This window comes from Saccoglossus kowalevskii, chromosome 1 (assembly GCF_978046115.1).
Source record: "Saccoglossus kowalevskii chromosome 1, keSacKowa6.1, whole genome shotgun sequence".
In the NCBI taxonomy this organism is placed as follows: Eukaryota; Metazoa; Hemichordata; class Enteropneusta; family Harrimaniidae; genus Saccoglossus; species Saccoglossus kowalevskii.
The window spans coordinates 42347993-42368753 of NC_140641.1; the positions used below are offsets into that span (position 1 = coordinate 42347993).

The following is a 20761-nucleotide window of genomic DNA, read 5'->3' on the forward strand; positions in this document are numbered from 1 at the left end:
AAAATTAAAAGCATTTGTGGCCCACCAAAAAAAATGCTGGTCAACCGTCATGTTTTACTTGAAATCGTTCAGGTCACAGCTAGTTTTTAGGTTCCTTTTTCAGAATTTTAGAAACAGTAAGAGAAATTTTTATTAAAAAAAATTCAAACTAAAATCACAGATCTAATGACAGTAATAGAAAAAAATTGCCCCGTCCCCCGCAACTACCGGTATCATCTCGGCCTTGTTTTTCATGATAAACGTGACTGAGGGGCGCCGCCAACGTCAAAATGAAAAAAATTGCGTTAGTTGTGGAGAAGAGAAACACTCAAACGTGTCGAGCAAACACACCAACATGGCCGATTTCTAGTATATCGTCCTGAACTTTGTGCAGGCCGTCCAATATTTGGTTAATAAATCAAAATGAATAGGTGATCAAACTATTGTTAGGTGTCGTAACAGAGTCAAAGTGTACCCATGTTGAGAGTCGTAAGGATGAGTGCAGAAAGTGCACTCCGGCGAGTTCGTCAGTTGAATGGAGTTATTACGAGCAACACCTCGGCTCAACTACGGTCACAAAGTACAGGTCAGTGGATCTCTGAGTGGGGTTGTAACAACAATGTTGTGAATAGAAAAACGCCGGTCGCTTTGCTTAATTTTATAAGTCTACGACAATATTGTATTGTTCTACGCATTAATCTGTTGTCTTTATCCAATTGGTTCATGGCGTAGAAAGATATTATTTACACCCATTCGACGTACGTACAACTATACTCTTCCAAATTTAGCCCTGAACGAGCATGTTAGGAGTGTGGATGATATTTACATACGGCTGCCACACAGACGCCATCATTGATCCTCTTGTGGATAAAAATGCGAGTATGCAGCAAATTGATGCACCCTGTTTTTAGATCAAATTATCAAAACACATATTATTGTATAAAATCTAAAACTTCTAGGTTGATCTATATCTAGTAAATAATATAAATTAAAAATTTCATGAAGACAGGAGCTTGCTTTTAAGCATGTATGAAAAATACTCCGGTAAATTATCAGGCTTTATTCAGATCGAATGAAGACTCTTCCATTGGCAATAGAAACTATTTGGTAACACACAAGAGTCTTTCCTTAAAGCGAGGGAGTCGTCACCTGCGACATGTTGGCTTCACACTCAAACACTATTCTAATACATGTATAGCAATATAGGATGACAGCATAAGATTGAATGCACACATTATACATACATGCACCAAAAATTAATTAATTTAACTGATAACAAACTCAAGATTTCACGAATATAGTCTACTGTAGTTATAAACAACAATATGTATGTATTTCTTTGGTGTACTAATTCACAAATGCACCATTATACAGTGTTTCTTGCGTGTCACCATCACTGAAAATGATGCCAGTGTGTAATTTCCCCCCAAACTTTTCTGTTTTGCAATATTTTATCAATTCTTTTTGACAAAACACTGCTTTGCTAAGCTTTTGTTCTATAATTCTTGATGCAAACATTTACCCTAGTATTAATATGAGGTAAGTAAAAAATATACCTCAAAGTATACACAAAGACAGTATAGCGGGGAGTATCAACCGATGTGCAGAGGTTGATGCGACGGTGTACTGTCCGAGTGCATATCCTCGTAATAACCTTATTATTATACATCTTGATAATGTCAAAATCCAAAATGCTTAGAACAGAATCACCAAACTTCTTTGTGTGGAGTCTGGTCAAACCATAATGGCAGCCATATCTCTTTTATATTATTAGAGGATGTTTATGTGCGTAATCATGCCATATTTGGAATTCGCATTTCCCAATATGGTAAAATGAAAATACCCCATAAATTACCACAAAATTACAGCATGTTGTAACTTACATTGTATGACGTGAGTGACAGATTTATAATAATTAGTAATATCACCTAGTATGATCATCATTGCAAATTTAATGTGAGAAAAATGACAAATGTCCATTTGAAATTCAGGCCTAGGGCTGGCATAGCACTTAAATATTAGCAACAGAATTCTTTTTTTCAAACGAGCCATAGATGTGATGACATAGTGATCCCTTCCCTACCACTGAGAATGCCACAATATTTCGTCCTAATTGCATTTGTCTTTAGCAATAGGACACAAAATCATTGATAAGAGCTTTGACAAGCTCTTGTTTTACATATCTCAATGCAAATATTGGCCCTTGTGATAATTAGTTCTGAAAGCCTGCATGTAGTGGGGAGTGGGGGTGAGTTCCAACAAGAAATATAAATCTCATGTTTAATACATATCGTCCTGTTCATAACCAGTATTATTATACATCTGTCACCGTAACATTGTAAGTTACAGTATGTCGTAATTTTGCGTATTTTACGGGGTATTTTCAGTCTACCATATTAGGAAATGTGCATTCCAAATGTATAACAATTGCGTGTGTAAGCATCTTCTAATAATAAATAACTATTAAAAATAGCTATTTTTTAGCTATTTTTAATAGTTATTTAGGACTACGATTACCAAATATTATCTTCTATATATCATATTTATCAGTCCGAGCAGCGTTTATTTATTTATTTATAAACTTCTAATAATAAAAACAGGCACCAGACCGTATACAGTTCACTCAATCTGTTCTAATTAAATTAAATTTAATTAAACTTTTGTCCAGCAAGAGTCTTGTGTGGGCAATACCAAAGACCAGTGGCATGTGATAGTACTGTAAACCAAACATTCTGGTGAAAACAATTCATGTATATACCCATAATGCACTGCAAACCAAACATTCTGGTGAAAACAATTCATGCATATACCCATAATGCACTGCAAACCAAACATTCTGGTGAAAACAATTCATGCATATACTCATAATGCACTGCAAACCAAACATTCTTATAACAATTCATGTTTATACCCATAATGCACTGCAAACCAAACATTCTGGTGAAAACAATTCATGTATATACCCATAATGCACTGCAAAACAAACATTCTTATAACAATTCATGTTTATACCCATAATGCACTGCAAACCAAACATTCTGGTGAAAACAATGCATATACCCATAATGCACTGCAAACAAATCTTTCTGGTAAAAACAATGCATATACCCATAATGCGCTGCAAACCAAACATTCTAGTGAAAACAATTCATGCATATACCCATAATGCACTGCAAACCAAACATTCTAGTGAAAACAATTCATGCATATACCCATAATGCACTGCAAACCAAACATTCTAGTGAAAACAATTCATGCATATATCTATAATGCACTGCAAACCAAACATTCTGGTGATAACCATTCATGCTTATACCCATAATGCACTGCAAACCAAACATTGTGGTGAAAACAATTCATACATTTACCCACAATGCACTGCAAACAAAACTTTCTGGTGAAAACAATTCATGTTTATACCCATAATGCACTGCAAAACAAACATTCTTATAACAATTCATGTTTATACCCATAATGCACTGCAAACCAAACATTCTGGTGAAAACAATTCATGCATATACCCATGATGCACTGCAAACCAAACATTCTGGTGAAAACAATTCATGTATATACCCATAATGCACTGCAAACCAAACATTCTGGTGAAAACAATTCATGCATATATCTATAATGCACTGCAAACGAAACATTCTGGTACAAACAATTCATGCATATACCCACAATGCACTGCAAACAAAACATTCTGGTGCAAACAATTCATGCGTATACCCACAATGCACTGCACACGAAACATTCTAATGATAACCATTCATGTTTATACCCATAATGCACTGTTAAACAAACATTCTAATGATAACCATTTATGTTTTTACCCATAATGCACTTCACAACAAACATTTCAATGATAACCATTCATGTTTATACCCATAATGCACTGTAAACTAAACATTTTGGTGATAACAGCCAAACATCCTGTTAGGGACCCAATATCATCAGTATTCATTGCTGTTTTCCAGCGTGACATTTTGTTTTTTGTCCACACAGACAACAGCCATGTAAGTATCGGAGATGTCAGTATACAATTACAAACACCAAAGAAACCTGAATTGGTGCCAACAAAATATAGTAAGTATATATAGGATGGATTATACAGTGTTCAGGGATCTGCCCACGCTGGTCGGCGCCGGTCGCTAGCAACCGCCACTCAGAATTTCCGACCAGGACAAAAAGTTGGCGATCAGGACTATTCTATTTGTTTACCGGTATTATACACACAGGATGTCGGCCACTGGACCATCATTCTATTGTCCTTGCTGGTTTTAACACACAGCACAATGCAAAAAATTAACACACAACAAAACTTGAAATAAAATACCGCTGTTCAAAATCAACGTACACGTGTGACATCGGCCTATTGTGTTTTTGTTTTAACCTCCGATTGACATTCTGTATCCATATCGGAATAAGTCGTACATCAAGATAATGGAAGTGGAGACAATGATAAATAAACAGAAGGAAGGATTACCATTGCAAGTTTACATGTAGTTGTGTGTAGGATTTGCCGAGTTAAACAATAACTTGCTCACTTCACCGGCAGCAATGCGTCAAGCTGTCGTTCGTTTAATCTGCACTTGCACTCAAGTGTAGTAACCGTCATTGATGTTTTTGGCTCGTTCATAAAATTAAATTCATAAGCTATATTCAGTCAGCGATACAAGGAATACTAATTTCTCACTATTAATGTGATTTACCAGCGTTCCATCGGAAAAGAAAACAATTATTAATTTCTTGTTGCCACTTTGGCCATTACAAACAGACGACATGCTTTGAAAAAAAAATGGCTGCCAGGTCAGAGGTCAATGTCTCAAAATACGTATTTTAGACGTGATTTAAAAAATATTTAGTGTATATATTTTTTCACTTTTATTAAAGCAGATTAATTTTACATTGAAATATTTAAAATAAATAAAAGTTAAAATAATTAAAGTAGTTAAATCGTAGCTAGTAGAATAGAAAATGAATATTAATTAGCTCATGAATATTAATGAGCTCATGAATATTAATTAGCGACCAGCACTCAAATCAAGCTGGGCAGAACCCTGAGTGTTATAATATCAACAAGCTTGTTACTTTGGTCCTGTTTTATGTCAGTTTCAGTGGTAGACTGTCGACAGTCGGTCGTACCTATTATTAATTTGTTATTATTAATAAATAGTGTGTATAAACGTAATAGGCGTGAATAAATAAGTATGGAGTGCCGTTAGGCACAACCGACTGTCCGGTGCTGCAATTCACTGGTAAGATTTCTTACCAGATCCGGGTACTTTCATATGCAAATGGAGATGTCTATCATTTTATCGTGAAAAGGGTCACAGGTCGCTAGGTACTAGGATCGCCGACGACTTACGTTTGTTTTGACAGTACTATACGCGATCGCGACACTTTCCACAGCAGTTTTTGATATCATGACACAAACAAATCAAATGCATTATAAAAGGGCTGGAACGTTTAGACTTCCATGATATTTCTTGCACAGGGGGGAGAGATGTGTTCGTCAACGTGCCGTGTTGACATTCGTCTTGTCAAAAAGAACTCATTTCGAAACCAGGGATCACCCACTTTCAGTTGCAATTCTCTTAGAGGAAAATGCCTGCGACCTTTCCAATAACTCTTCTAGTTTGTTGAAATTTCTTCCTGAACTCATCCATGTTTTTATGCAGAGTCAACGCTCTCAGTCCACAATATCACATATAATAAAACTTAGTGCATGTGCATCCTGGAACAATACACAGATCTAAATCTATGCATAATATTTGCTTAATTGGCATAATAATTTATTTGGGTCATTGAGGTAATCCACAGACATAATTAGTTTAATGTTGATAAACATGCATATTGATTATCTAATATTAGCCCATTTCTGATATTTAAAAAAATCAGATTTAAATAGAATTCATCACAGAGGTGCTCTGGAACTAATTAGACTAAAAACCATGGATGAAAATCAAATGTATTTTCTGTATGTATTATAAATTTTGATAATGTGAATTACATTGTTTTCAGACAAATATTAGTTGCCAGGTTTCTAATTTGGAAGGCCAATCGTAATTTTTAAATTACTTTTAATTTTAGTTCTTTCTAAGCTTTCTTTGATTTTTGCATGAATCCAGACATTTTCATGCCAAATATAATGTATTCTACAAGGAATACATGGCATGGCTGTGTTTTGCCTTTAGTTACTATAGCAACAATAATCTGTGATTCTAACAATGTCATTTATTTTCTCATTCAGTTCCTGACACTCCTCCACAAACTCTGATGAGGCATCTAAGATGGATCATGCAAAAGGTACAATCTCCTGCATGCTAACATGCACAACAATATTAGGTACAATCTCCTGCATGCTAACATGCACAACAATATTAGGTACAATCTCCTGCATGCTAACATGCACAACAATATTAGGTACAATCTCCTGTATACTAACATGTACAACAATATTAACTACAATCTCCTGCATGCTAACATGCACAACAATATTAGGTACAATCTCCTGCATGCTAACATGTACAACAATATTAGGTACAATCTCCTGCATGCTAACATGTGCAACAATATTAGGTACATTCTCCTGCATGCTAACATGCACAACAATATTAGGTACAATCTCCTGCATGCTAACATGCACAACAATATTAGGTACAATCTCCTGCATGCTAACATGTACAACAATATTAGGTACATTCTCCTGCATGCTAACATGTGCAACAGTATTAGGTACATTCTCCTGCATGCTAACATGTGCAACAGTATTAGCTACAATCTCCTGCATGCTAACATGAACAACAATATTAGGTACAATCTCCTGCATGCTAACATGTACAACAATATTTGGTACAATCTCTTGCATACTAACATGTACAACAATATTAGGTACCGGTACAATCTCCTGCATGCTAACTTGTACAACAATATTAGGTACAATCTCCTGCATGCTAATATGTACAACAATATTAGGTACAATCTCCTGCATACTAACATGTACAACAATATTTGGTACAATCTCTTGCATACTAACATGTACAACAATATTTGGTACAATCTCTTGCATACTAACATGTACAACAATATTAGGTACAATCTCCTGCATGCTAACATGCACAACAATATTAGGTACAATCTCCTGCATGCTAACATGTACAACAATATTAGGTACAATCTCCTGCATACTAACATGTACAACAGTATTAGCTACAATCTCCTGCATGCTAACATGTACAACAATATTAGGTACAATCTCCTGCATGCTAACATGTACAACAATATTAGGTATAATCTCCTGCATGCTAACATGTACAACAATATTAGCTACAATCTCCTGCATGCTAACATGTACAACAATATTAGGTACAATCTCCTGCATGCTAACATGTACAACAATATTAGGTACAATCTCCTGCATGCTAACATGTACATCAATATTTGGTACAATCTCCTGCATACTAATGTGTACAACAATATTACTGGGGTAGCTACAATCTCCTGCATGCTAACATGTACAACAATATTAGCTACAATCTCTTACATACTACCATATAACATGTACAACAGTATTTTTCTACAATGCTGTCTCATACTGTGTATTTGTTTTTTCTAGGATTTGTTGGGTCAAGATGTGTTTCTCATTGGTCCTCCAGGTCCCTTTAGAAGGGAAATAGTTATGCAGTATGCTGTGAGTATATTTATCATTTGAATGTGATGTAAATAAGTATTCACTTCCATTCTACTTCCATTACAAAATATGATGTATCATTGTTAGCTTAATGTTGGTATTTCCATAGCCTTCAGTGTGCTTATGAACAAACATTATTCCATGGTTCAATTTTTTTATATTCCTGTAGTACAGGATAAATATTTATGCCTTGTTTCCATCAATGATGATACACTCTTCTTAACTCTTACAGGAACTAACCAAGCGTGAAGTAGAATATATTGCTTTAACAAGAGATACAACAGAAACCGATTTGAAACAAAGAAGAGAAATTCTATCATCAACTGCTTACTACATAGACCAGGTAACGTTTATTTATATATTTATCATTCATTGAATATTTTGTTTTTATCACAGCAATAAAATATCATCTTCACATTACAGGCATAATCTAAAACTGTTGATGTGTTACATTTTTTAGTCTAAAATTTGAACTTATTGATTAACAATGTCAAAACTTATTATCAAAGTATGTATGAAAGGATTAATTTCACAATTAAAATACTAGTAGTATAGTCTAATGTTGTTATTTTTATTATATATTTTTTTACATAATACATTACAAATGTTTCAAATTTTTTAACTTTGAAATGTAATATTTTCTTTAATCAGATTTAAATTAAATTTATCACAGAGGTACTCTGGAATTAGTTAGACTAAAAACCATGGATGAAAAATCAAATGTATTTTCTCTATGTATTATAAATTTTGATAATGTGAATCACATTGTTTTCATGTTGTGCATCTCAAATAGCAGACAAATATTAGTTGCCAAGATTCTCGTTTGAAAAGCAAATCTTTAAATTTTGAGTTAATTTCAGGAGTTTAGCGATAGTTTTGAAAAAAAAATATACCGGTAGTCAATGATTCATTGCTTCATGTTAATACATGTTAAAGAGTCGATGTGAGACAGTCAGTGTTTTGAAATCTTTTTTTTTCAAATTTTCAAATCATCACAGTATTTAACACCCATTTGCCCTGTTAATTACTGAAATACAAAAAGCTCATGCAGCTCAGCTCAAGATGTCAATTCATGACTTCGTGATTTATTCGACTGGTAAGAGAGACATGTAACAGTGATATTCATCGTCCTCATACAACTTTTAAAAATATATTTATTCTTCTGTCAATTGTACATGCATTAGTAGTTGAAATAAGGTAGTAAATATCCTAGGCTTGTGATATTGAGGTTTATTTTCTTTTAATATGAGTACTTTTACTGCTTTGTTTCCAGTGTGCTGTGAGGGCAGCCACCAATGGCCACATTCTTGTCATTGATGGCATAGAGAAAACAGAGAGAAATGTATTACCTGTCATTAATAATTTATTAGAGAACCGAGAAATGCAATTAGAGGATGGTAGATTCCTTATGGCCGCCGATAGATATGATAAGTTATTACAAGTAAGTGAAGATTAGACATTACATTCATATTCAATTTATCATGCAATGGAAATAGATGCTGTTTCTGGCAAGTGTTTATTGCTTGGGGAGATACTGCTACTATGTAATATCAGTTGAAGTGTCTGAAAACATGTACTTTCAGATTCATCTGCATGCATGTGTGGGTGGACATGAACTTGGTCGGCCCAAACAAACAGTGACCAATACACAGCAACGATGTGCTCTCTCTAACAACCTCTGGCAGTGTGATCCATATGGCTCCAAAACAACAAATCAATGCCCTATTGCCGACATGCTCTTCTATGATACAATTCATATCACCCAATTATGTATCAGTATATTCTAAAATAAATACCAAAAGGTGACATTAACAGTAACTTAACTTTCTCTAATTTTACTTTTGGAATTTTTGGTAAAACAAACTATTTTTAACTTCTCTCATAATTGCTTCTATATTTTATATGTATTGTATTTGCTTTATGAGAAGTACATTTTCACATATGATCCCCACTTTGCATTTGTTATACACTAAATCATCCAAATATGTGCTATTTATAAACACTGTATGTACCTTTGATGACCATCTATTGGTAATAAATGTTTCTTTAAAAGCTGTTGAGTTACAGGCCATTGATTTATTTTTTTCAGGAACACACTCAGGAAGAGTTAGATTCTTGGAAACTTGTGAGAGTAAATGAAAGATTTCGTGTAATGGCTCTGGGTCTTCCAGTGCCACGTTACCAAGGAAACCCTTTAGACCCTCCTCTTAGATCAAGATTTCAAGCTAGAGATATAAATCCTCTTCCATTCAAGGTATGTTTTAGTATTTTCAAGGTACATTATAGAATTCCAGTCACATGTTAAGTAATAGATTTCCAGTCACATGTTAAGTTATAGAATTCCAGTCACATGTTAAGTAATAGATTTCCAGTCACATGTTAAGTTATAGAATTCCAGTCACATGTTAAGTAATAGAATTCCAGTCACATGTTAAGTTATAGAATTCCAGTCACATGTTAAGTTATAGAATTCCAGTCACATGTTAAGTCATAGAATTCCAGTCACATGTTAAGTAATAGAATTCCAGTCACATGTTAAGTTATAGAATTCCAGTCACATGTTAAGTTATAGATTTCCAGTCACATGTTAAGTTATAGATTTCCAGTCACATGTTAAGTTATAGAATTCCAGTCACATGTTAAGTTATAGATTTCCAGTCACATGTTAAGTCATAGATTTCCAGTCACATGTTAAGTTATAGATTTCCAGTCACATGTTAAGTAATAGAATTCCAGTCTCATGTTAAGTTATAGAATTCCAGTCACATGTTAAGTATAGCATAATGTAATTATTTTTTGCCTGTACTGTAGAAGTAGGTGCACCATTATAAGTTTCCAAGACTCAAAACATATAATGTTTGTAACACTGGCTTATCTTACTCTTTCAACATTGCATTGAAAATGCATATTCTAGTTAAGCTGTTATAGTGACACGCATATGGGTTTCAACCAATGAAATTGTAATATTTTATCTACTTAACAGGATCAGCTTCAGCTACTCTATGAAAATGGTCCTAATGTACCCCCGGAAAAGTAAGTATATTTTATTGGCCTAATTGTACCCCCTAGAAAGTAAGTATATTTTGTGGGCCTTAATGTACTCCCTGAAAAGTAAGTATATTTTGTGAGCCTAATGTACTCCCTGAAAAGTAAGTATATTTTGTGAGCCTAATGTACCCCCTGAAAAGTAAGTATATTTTGTGAGCCTAATGTACTCCCTGAAAAGTAAGTATATTTTGTGAGCCTAATGTACCCCCTGAAAAGTAAGTATATTTTATGGGCTTAATTATACCCCCTGAAAAGTAAGTATATTTTGTGAGCCTAATGTACCCCCTGAAAAGTAAGTATATTTTGTGAGCCTAATGTACTCCCTGAAAAGTAAGTATATTTTGTGAGCCTAATGTACCCCCTGAAAAGTAAGTATATTTTGTGAGCCTAATGTACCCCCTGAAAAGTAAGTATATTTTGTGAGCCTAATGTACTCCCTGAAAAGTAAGTATATTTTGTGAGCCTAATGTACTCCCTGAAAAGTAAGTATATTTTGTGAGCCTAATGTACTTCCTGAAAAGTAAGTATATTTTGTGAGCCTAATGTACTCCCTGAAAAGTAAGTATATTTTGTGAGCCTAATGTACTCCCTGAAAAGTAAGTATATTTTGTGAGCCTAATGTACTCCCTGAAAAGTAAGTATATTTTGTGAGCCTAATGTACTCCCTGAAAAGTAAGTATATTTTGTGAGCCTAATGTACTCCCTGAAAAGTAAGTATATTTTGTGAGCCTAATGTACTCCCTGAAAAGTAAGTATATTTTTTGGGCTTAATTATACCCCCTGAAAAGTAAGTATATTTTATGGGCTTAATGTACTCCCTGAAAAGTAAGTATATTTTATGGGCTTAATTATACCCCCTGAAAAGTAAATATATTTTATGGGCTTAATTACAATGTATACCCCCTGAAAAGTAAGTATATTTTATGGGCTTAATTATACTCCCTGAAAAGTAAGTATATTTTGTGAGCCTAATGTACCCCCCTGAAAAGTAAGTATATTTTGTGAGCCTAATGTACCCCCTGAAAAGTAAGTATATTTTGTGAGCCTAATGTACTCCCTGAAAAGTAAGTATATTTTGTGAGCCTAATGTACCCCCTGAAAAGTAAGTATATTTTGTGAGCCTAATGTACCCCCTGAAAAGTAAGTATATTTTGTGAGCCTAATGTACTCCCTGAAAAGTAAGTATATTTTGTGAGCCTAATGTACCCCCTGAAAAGTAAGTATATTTTGTGAGCCTAATGTACCCCCTGAAAAGTAAGTATATTTTGTGAGCCTAATGTACTCCCTGAAAAGTAAGTATATTTTGTGAGCCTAATGTACTCCCTGAAAAGTAAGTATATTTTGTGAGCCTAATGTACTTCCTGAAAAGTAAGTATATTTTGTGAGCTTAATGTACTCCCTGAAAAGTAAGTATATTTTGTGAGCCTAATGTACTCCCTGAAAAGTAAGTATATTTTGTGAGCCTAATGTACTCCCTGAAAAGTAAGTATATTTTGTGAGCCTAATGTACTCCCTGAAAAGTAAGTATATTTTGTGAGCCTAATGTACTCCCTGAAAAGTAAGTATATTTTGTGAGCCTAATGTACTCCCTGAAAAGTAAGTATATTTTATGGGCTTAATTATACCCCCTGAAAAGTAATTATTTTATGGGCTTAATGTACTCCCTGAAAAGTAAGTATATTTTATGGGCTTAATTATACCCCCTGAAAAGTAAATATATTTTATGGGCTTAATTACAATGTATACCCCCTGAAAAGTAAGTATATTTTATGGGCTTAATTATACTCCCTGAAAAGTAAGTATATTTTGTGAGCCTAATGTACCCCCCTGAAAAGTAAGTATATTTTGTGAGCCTAATGTACCCCCTGAAAAGTAAGTATATTTTGTGAGCCTAATGTACCCCCTGAAAAGTAAGTATATTTTGTGAGCCTAATGTACCCCCCTGAAAAGTAAGTATATTTTGTGAGCCTAATGTACCCCCTGAAAAGTAAGTATATTTTGTGAGCCTAATGTACCCCCTGAAAAGTAAGTATATTTCATTTCACAATAAGTAATATTTATTTGAGTATGACTTTACATGTGTCTTTCATCTATACATTATGAGATATTCATAATTTTAATTTTATTTAATTTCTTTTTCAGAGTATCTCAGGTTTTATCATTTGCTACAACTTTACTGACAAGTGAGTCCACTTCATTGGGATTACCAGACTTTCCTGTTCAAATGTTATCTTCTCTCATCAAAATATTGGTATGTAAAACATGTGGAACTGAGTTCCATTACTTTATGCCAAGGGTTACTATGAGATGGAAGGATGCTATATAGTCAGGGGTTACTATGAGATGGAAAGATGCTATAAAGTCAGGGGTTACTATGAGATGGAAGGATGCTATAAAGTCAGGGGTTATTATGAGATGGAAGGATGCTATAATGTCGGGGGTTACTATGAGATGGAAAGATGCTATAAAGTCAGGGGTTACTATGAGATAGAAAGATGCTATAAAGTCGGGGGTTACTATGAGATGGAAAGATGCTATAAAGTCAGGGGTTACTATGAGATGGAAGGATGCTATGAAGTCGGGGGTTACTATGAGATAGAAAGATGCTATAAAGTCAAGGGTTACTATGAGATGGAAAGATGCTATAAAGTCAGGAGTTACTATGAGATGGAAAGATGCTATAAAGTCAGGGGTTACTATGAGATGGAAAGATGCTATAAAGTCAGGGGTTACTATGAGATGGAAAGATGCTATAAAGTCAGGGGTTACTATGAGATGGAAAGATGCTATAAAGTCAGGGGTTACTATGAGATGGAAGGATGCTATAAAGTCAGGGGTTACTATGAGATGGAAAGATGCTATAAAGTCAGGGGTTATTATGAGATGGAAGGATGCTATAAAGTCAGGGGTTACTATGAGATAGAAAGATGCTATAAAGTCAGGGGTTACTATGAGATGGAAAGATCCTTTAAAGTCAGGTGTTACTATGAGATGGAAAGATGCTATAAAGTCGGGTTACTATGAGATGGAAAGATGCTATAAAGTCAGGGGTTACTATGAGATGGAAGGATGCTATAAAGTCAGGGGTTACTATGAGATGGAAAGATCCTTTAAAGTCAGGTGTTACTATGAGATGGAAAGATGCTATAAAGTCGGGTTACTATGAGATGGAAAGATGCTATAAAGTCAGGGGTTACTATGAGATGGAAGGATGCTATAAAGTCAGGGGTTACTATGAGATGGAAAGATGCTATAAAGTCAGGGGTTATTATGAGATGGAAGGATGCTATAAAGTCAGGGGTTACTATGAGATGGAAGGATGCTATAAAGTCAGGTGTTACTATGAGATGGAAAGATGCTATAAAGTCAGGGGTTACTATGAGATAGAAAGATGCTATAAAGTCAGGGGTTACTATGAGATGGAAAGATGCTATAAAGTTACTATGAGATGGAAGGATGCTATAAAGTCAGGGGTTACTATGAGATGGAAAGATGCTATAAAGTCAGGGGTTATTATGAGATGGAAAGATGCTATAAAGTCGTGGGTTACTATGAGATGAGGAGATGCTATAAAGTCAGGGGTTACTATGAGACAAGGAGATGGAGATGTTATAAAGCCAGGGATTAATATTTCAATCCATTCATTAATTATGATCTGTATTTATGAGTGTCATGATTTTGATTATAATACATATTTGTCTTTTCCACTGTTATTCTTCATTTCAATTTGTATGTTACCTCTATTACTCTGTAGGATGCAGTACCAAATACATCAGTACATAAATTATTACATCAACTTTATCCACATCAATTTTTACTGGGAAAGGAAGGTCAAACTGCTGTCATTGATATACTAAAGGTAAGATGGTACCCTTGTTTTGACACTTCGCATTTGATGAAACATGATGCATAGATGTTTCTTGTAACATTGATTTATTGATTCACATATATGAATATTTCACCATATACATTGATTATAACATTGTTAGCCTGAGTATAGCAATCTGATTGGCTGAAACAAGGTCTTGACACTAGAAGGCTTGTGATTCTGCCCCCAAACTGGCTCAAATATCTAGTAACTAAATAGAGATGCACGAATGTGAGCACTATGCATGAATGTGAGCACTCTTCGAATTGATTGCGGGTGTACATGTATGATCAAGTGCCGAAAACGGGGAAATCTGGTATAAGTACTAAAAAATATGAATTATTATTGCCCAAAATGTGCATTTTGCAAGAAATCTCTCCATGAGGAACATGCGCGTCCATTGCAGCATATGTTTGAATTGAACTGTGATGTCATTGGCACAAATGTCACTCACTGGCTTGCGCCTGTTTCATAAATGTAAGAATCAAAACTAATATATATTTTCTGACTTTTTTGGCTTTGTTTATCTGTGGAAATAGCGTATAGTTTTTGCCCTGACATTTGAATATGAAATTGAGAACACGCATTACAAATTCTAACCCCTCAAAATGAATTACAACACCATTTTACACAAATCCATGTGGAAATCATTATATAACATATCCCTTAAGTTATCTTCCAAAAGCAAGGTTATGATAGTTGCACTATGTTTACTTTAAGTTATGGAAAAAGCTGTAACCAAAGAAACTCAGTTTGAAACCTGTTTGAATTGTACTTTGTATGCATCAGCTGAAATGTGAAATGTGTATTTATATACATTTCCTGTTTATTTCAGAAATTCGAATTATTTGAACCAGATTACACAAAGATAGTACATCATGTTATCGGTAATATACACAATGTGATCAATGCTGAGAATTCATCTGCACTGGTAACTTTACATGGACATGGTTTGAATTACCCAATACAGGTATCTACCGGTATATCACTTCTGTTATGCTTCAACAAATTATAGAGTTCACAGAGAAATCACATTTGTGATTGTTTTATACATTTACTTATTCGAACACTTTTAGCATATTTATTATGTCAGACGCACAAAACTTATTCTTCTTGGATTTCCCAAACAAAATCCAATTTCTTTCATGAGTAGCATAGTGGTTGTTAAATCAGACTCATGACTGGTTGTCGCAAATCTTACCTAAGATTCAACCCCTGCATACCCTGGGTGAATCCACTTTACCCTAGGCATTTGTATCACAGACTAAATTGAATCCATTAGCTCTAAACCTTTAACATTAGATGTCTTGTTTCATTAGATTGGATCTAAACCTTTAACATTAGATGTCTTGTTTCATTAGATTGGATCTAAACCTTTAACATTAGATGTCTTGTTTCATTAGATTGGATCTAAACCTTTAACATTAGATGTCTTGTTTCATTAGATTGGATCTAAACCTTTAACATTAGATGTCTTGTTTCATTAGATTGGATCTAAACCTTCATTAACATTAGAAAACTTTTTCCACTAGACCTGAACCTTCATGACATTGTGACTTCAAATTTGCTGACATTAATTATCCAATGATATTGATCAGGACTTTATGGGCTGTATCAATATCTATTGGCATTGACTTGTTGATAATTCCCCTAATATCAAGCAGGTCTATGATATTCTTAATAACATGCTTGTAGCTGTAGGTGTTTGAAAAATGAATGAGACTCTGGTAGAAACTAATGTTAATGTGCTCTTTCCTCCTCAGGTAACAACTGGTAACCGTGGTATCAAAGCAGTTGATGAGTTTCATCACTTTATTGATACACCATCTCATGACACACTGATGGCTGACATGATGGCGTCACATATGGTGCATGATTTTTGTTTAGTTGGACCAAAGGTCAGTCATTTTTCATTTGCAAAGCTTAACAATTTATTTGTGTGTAAATAATGAACTGTGCAACCACAATAACCATTCAAGTTTTTTTAGCTCCACTGTCCACTTTGTCCGTCGTTGTACGGCGTCCGTGTCAATGTTTTACTTTTTAGCTCCGCTGTCTACTTTGTCGAGCGGAGCTTATCATATGAGTGATTGTCCGTCGTCGCTGTCCATCGTCGTCCGTGTCAATGTTTTACTTTTTCGACTTCTTCTTGAAAACTACAAGCCTGAATGCTTTGATACTTTGTGTATATGTACCTTGGGTAGACCTCTCTCAGATTTGTTCATTTCATGATGATATCTTCAATTCTCTAATTTTGGTGAATACTTTTGTCATTTTTGGTAAAAAGTGATATTTTCGACTTCTTGTTAAAAACCAAAAATCCAATTGCTTTGATATTATATATATTGGTACTACATGTCGACCTCTTTCAGGTTTGTTCATTTTGTGATGATATCTTTAATTCTCTAATTTTGGTGAATATTTTTGTCATTTTTGGTAAAAAGTGATATTTTCAACTTCTTGTTAAAAACCGCAAGTCCAATTGCTTTGATATTAAATATATAGGTACTATATGTGGACCTCTCTCACATTTGTTCATTTTGTAATGATATCTTTAATTCTCTAATTTTGGAGAATATTTTTGTAAATTTTGGTAAAAAGTGATATTTTCGACTTCTTGTTAAAAACCAATAGTTCAATTGCTTTGATATTACGTATATAGATAGTACATGTAGACTTTTCTCAGATTTGTTCATTTCATGATGATATCTTCGATTCTTTAATTTTGGTGAATATTTTTGTCATTTTTGGTAGAAAGTGATGTTTTCGACTTCTTGTTAAAAACTGCAAGTTCGATTGCTTTGATACTATACATATTGTTCATTTTCTAATGATGTCTTCAGTTCTTTAATTGAAATGTGCATTGCTAACAGCGGAGCTATCTCAGCCGATAGGCTGCTTGTTTGACTTCTTCTTGAAAACTACAAGCCTGAATGCTTTGATACTTGGTGTGTATGTCCCTGGGGTAGACCTCTCTTAGATTTGTTCATTTCATGATGATATATTCAATTCTCTAATTTTGGTGAATACTTTTGTCATTTTTGGTAAAAAGTGATATTTTCGACTTCTTGTTAAAAACCAAAAATCCAATTGCTTTGATATTACATATATAGGTACTACATGTGGACCTTTCTCAGATTTGTTCATTTCGTGATGATATCTACAATTATCTAATTTTGATGAATATTTATGTCATTTTTGGTAAAATAGTGATATTTTTGACTTGTTAAAAACCGCAAGCCTGATTGTTTTGATATTGCATATATAGGTACTACATGTGGACCTCTCTCAGATTTGTTCATTTCGTGATGATATCTACAATTATCTAATTTTGAAGAATATTTATGTCATTTTTGGTAAAAAGTGACATTTTCGACTTCTTGTTGAAAACCACAAGTCAAATTGCTTTTATATTACATATATAGGTACTACATGTGGACCTCTTTCAGATTAGTTAATTTCGTGGTGATATCTTCAATTATCTAATTTTGATGATTATTTTTGTCATTTTTGATGAAAAGTGATATTTTTGAATTCTTGTTGAAAACAGCAAGTCCCATTGCATTGATACTATACATTGGGTCGATTTCTAATAATATCTTCTGTTCTTTACTTGAAATGTGCATTACTAACAGCGGAGCTATCTCAGCCGACTGGCTGCTTGTTGTAATGTGCATTGCTAACAGCGGAGCTATCTCAGCCGACTGGCTGCTTGTTTACTATTATTATTACATTAATTTTTAAATATATTGCTATTAACGAATAGAAAATGTTAGTTTTAAGGATGCAATAAAGATATTATTATTATATTATTACTATTACATGTATGTACCTGATAAATTTAACACCTTGCCAGTCATACATGTAGCTTCTCAATGTACGCAATTTACCTAACAAAAGAGACATACATGGTATAACTGAATTACTGGATGAAATTGTAGAAAATACAACAAAGACTGCACAAACTTGATATAGTGAAACGTATCCTACAACACTCAATGAGATGTTTTACTTTTCTAGGGATGTGGGAAAACAGTGTTAGCCAGAGAATTTGCTAATACTTTAGGATATGAAATAGAACCTATCATGCTCTACCAGGTAAGTCATGCATACTCTAAGATTAAAGCGGGAGGGTTGTCACCTGCGCACACACAGGAGTCCCAAATGATGATAACAACACATGCTAAGAACGCAAAGGCTCATGGGTAGACGCTTATTTGTAACAATGACATGCCATGGCCATCTGAAGCATGTGTAGTTGACGACTCCCCTGCTTTAATTTCTGTGCTCATCCATGTTTTTCACTTCAGTTTGTTTTGGTACAAGATTTCAAAATAATTTTTATAATGGAATGTCCAATAAAATAAAGAATAGCCATTGTCTTTGTCGCATTTATTGTCCGCTAAAATGCATGATAAATGTATGTGATATGATTAATGTTTCAAAAGAATAAATGCATGAATCTGAGAAACAGGTAAGCTGTACTGTATGTCATTCTCTTGCCTCACAACTTGTATTATTCGTTGTAAACTGAAATCTTAATTAACTGATATATAATATTTCTACTGTTAGGACATGACATCACGTGATCTTCTTCAACAACGTACTACATTGCCTAATGGTGATACTACATGGCGTCCATCAGCGTTGGTAAATTCTGCTCGATGTGGAAGTCTAGCCGTCTTAGATGGTATACATCGTATCAATGCAGGTACACTTGCTGCATTACAAAGGTTGGTATTTCTAATAAGTGTCAATGTAACAGTACGGCTTTGAATTTGTATAAGATATATTTTGAAATATTCCGGTATAATTCTTGTTTTACACTTTGAGTGCCAAAATCAACTCTTGAAACCCTTTTTAGTCCCCGTTCGGACGGGGACTTATAATTCGGTCTCTGTGCGTCCGTGTGTCCGTGCGTCCGTCCGGAGTCATATCTCAGAATCCCTTGGACTGATTCCATTCATTCTTTGCATGTGCCTAGTACTTTATGTGGGACATATGCACATGCAGTGGTTTAGCGATTCGATTCAAAATGGCCGACTGGCAGCCATCTTGTTTTTTGAAAATGTTGTATTTTGGACATGCTTTGTCAGTTTTCATTCAAACTTGCTACATAGATTATACATGTTAGGATACATGTCCATGATGATTTATTTCACAATTGGATCAAAGATGGCTGACTGGCAGCCATCTTGTTTTTTGAAAATGTTGTATTTTGGACATGCTTTGTCAGTTTTCATTCAAATTTAGTACATAAATCATACATGTTAGGATACATGTCCCAGACCGTCCGTGTGTCCGTCTGTCCGTGCGTCATATTTCAGAATCCTGTGGACCGATTCCGTTCATTCTTAGCATGTGCCTAGTACTTTATGTGGGACATATGCACATGCAGTGGTTTAGCAATTCGATTCAAAATGGCCGACTGGCAGCCATCTTGTTTTTTGAAAATGTTGTATTTTGGACATGCTTTGTCAGTTGCCATTCAAACTTGGTACATAGATTATACATGTCAGGATACACGTCCATGACGATTTATTTCGCAATTTGATCAAAGATGGTCGACTGGCAGGCATCTTGTTTTTGGTTTTTTTATGAGGTATCTTGGACGTGCTCTGTCATTTTTCATTCAAATTTGGCACATACATGTACTTTATACATGCTAGGATGCATGTCCATGACAATTTGTTTCAAAATCTGGTCAAGGATGGCCGATTGACAGCCATCTGACTTTTTGGCCTTACTACTATATTTCCACAATTTATGTACCATTTTCATTCGTATTTGGCACATACATCATACATACAGTATCAGTGTGTTTCATAATCAAATCAAAGATGGCCAAATAACGGCTGTTTTTATTTTTGGCCATATTACTATGACACGAAACACGTGTTTTGATGTAAATAAACAATCTGATGTATACGCCACTTGGAACTCAAGTTTCAAGGACACGCTCGCGACATCCCCTTCGCTTTAATATGACGAGCACAAAGAGAACTTAAAGGGGACTGTGTCATTTTCAATGACTTGTTTCAAAAGTGTTGCTGAATCCTTCTAGACAACATAAAATTGTGTCTATTTGGCCAGCATTAAAAAAGAAATGTTAGAAAAATACAGAAATCAGTTAAAAATGTGGCCCCAAAACTGATTGCTCTCATATGGTTAAT

General features: G+C 34.4%; 1 protein-coding gene across 1 annotated transcript in view; it reads left to right on the forward strand.

Moving 5' to 3' along the window:
* The first annotated feature begins 196 nt into the window (after positions 1–196).
* Positions 197–20761, forward strand: part of LOC100377846 (von Willebrand factor A domain-containing protein 8-like) — a 62212-nt gene continuing 41647 nt past the window's right edge. Inside the window, exons 1-14 of the mRNA XM_085502190.1 lie at positions 197–565; positions 3985–4065; positions 6233–6288; positions 7598–7672; positions 7905–8015; positions 8946–9113; positions 9762–9926; positions 10656–10705; positions 12863–12971; positions 14475–14579; positions 15424–15558; positions 16352–16486; positions 18609–18686; positions 19161–19321. Of these exons, the coding sequence (XP_085358316.1) occupies positions 457–565; positions 3985–4065; positions 6233–6288; positions 7598–7672; positions 7905–8015; positions 8946–9113; positions 9762–9926; positions 10656–10705; positions 12863–12971; positions 14475–14579; positions 15424–15558; positions 16352–16486; positions 18609–18686; positions 19161–19321 (1538 nt within the window). The 5' untranslated portion in view covers positions 197–456. The remainder of the gene's footprint in view (positions 566–3984; positions 4066–6232; positions 6289–7597; positions 7673–7904; positions 8016–8945; positions 9114–9761; positions 9927–10655; positions 10706–12862; positions 12972–14474; positions 14580–15423; positions 15559–16351; positions 16487–18608; positions 18687–19160; positions 19322–20761) is intronic.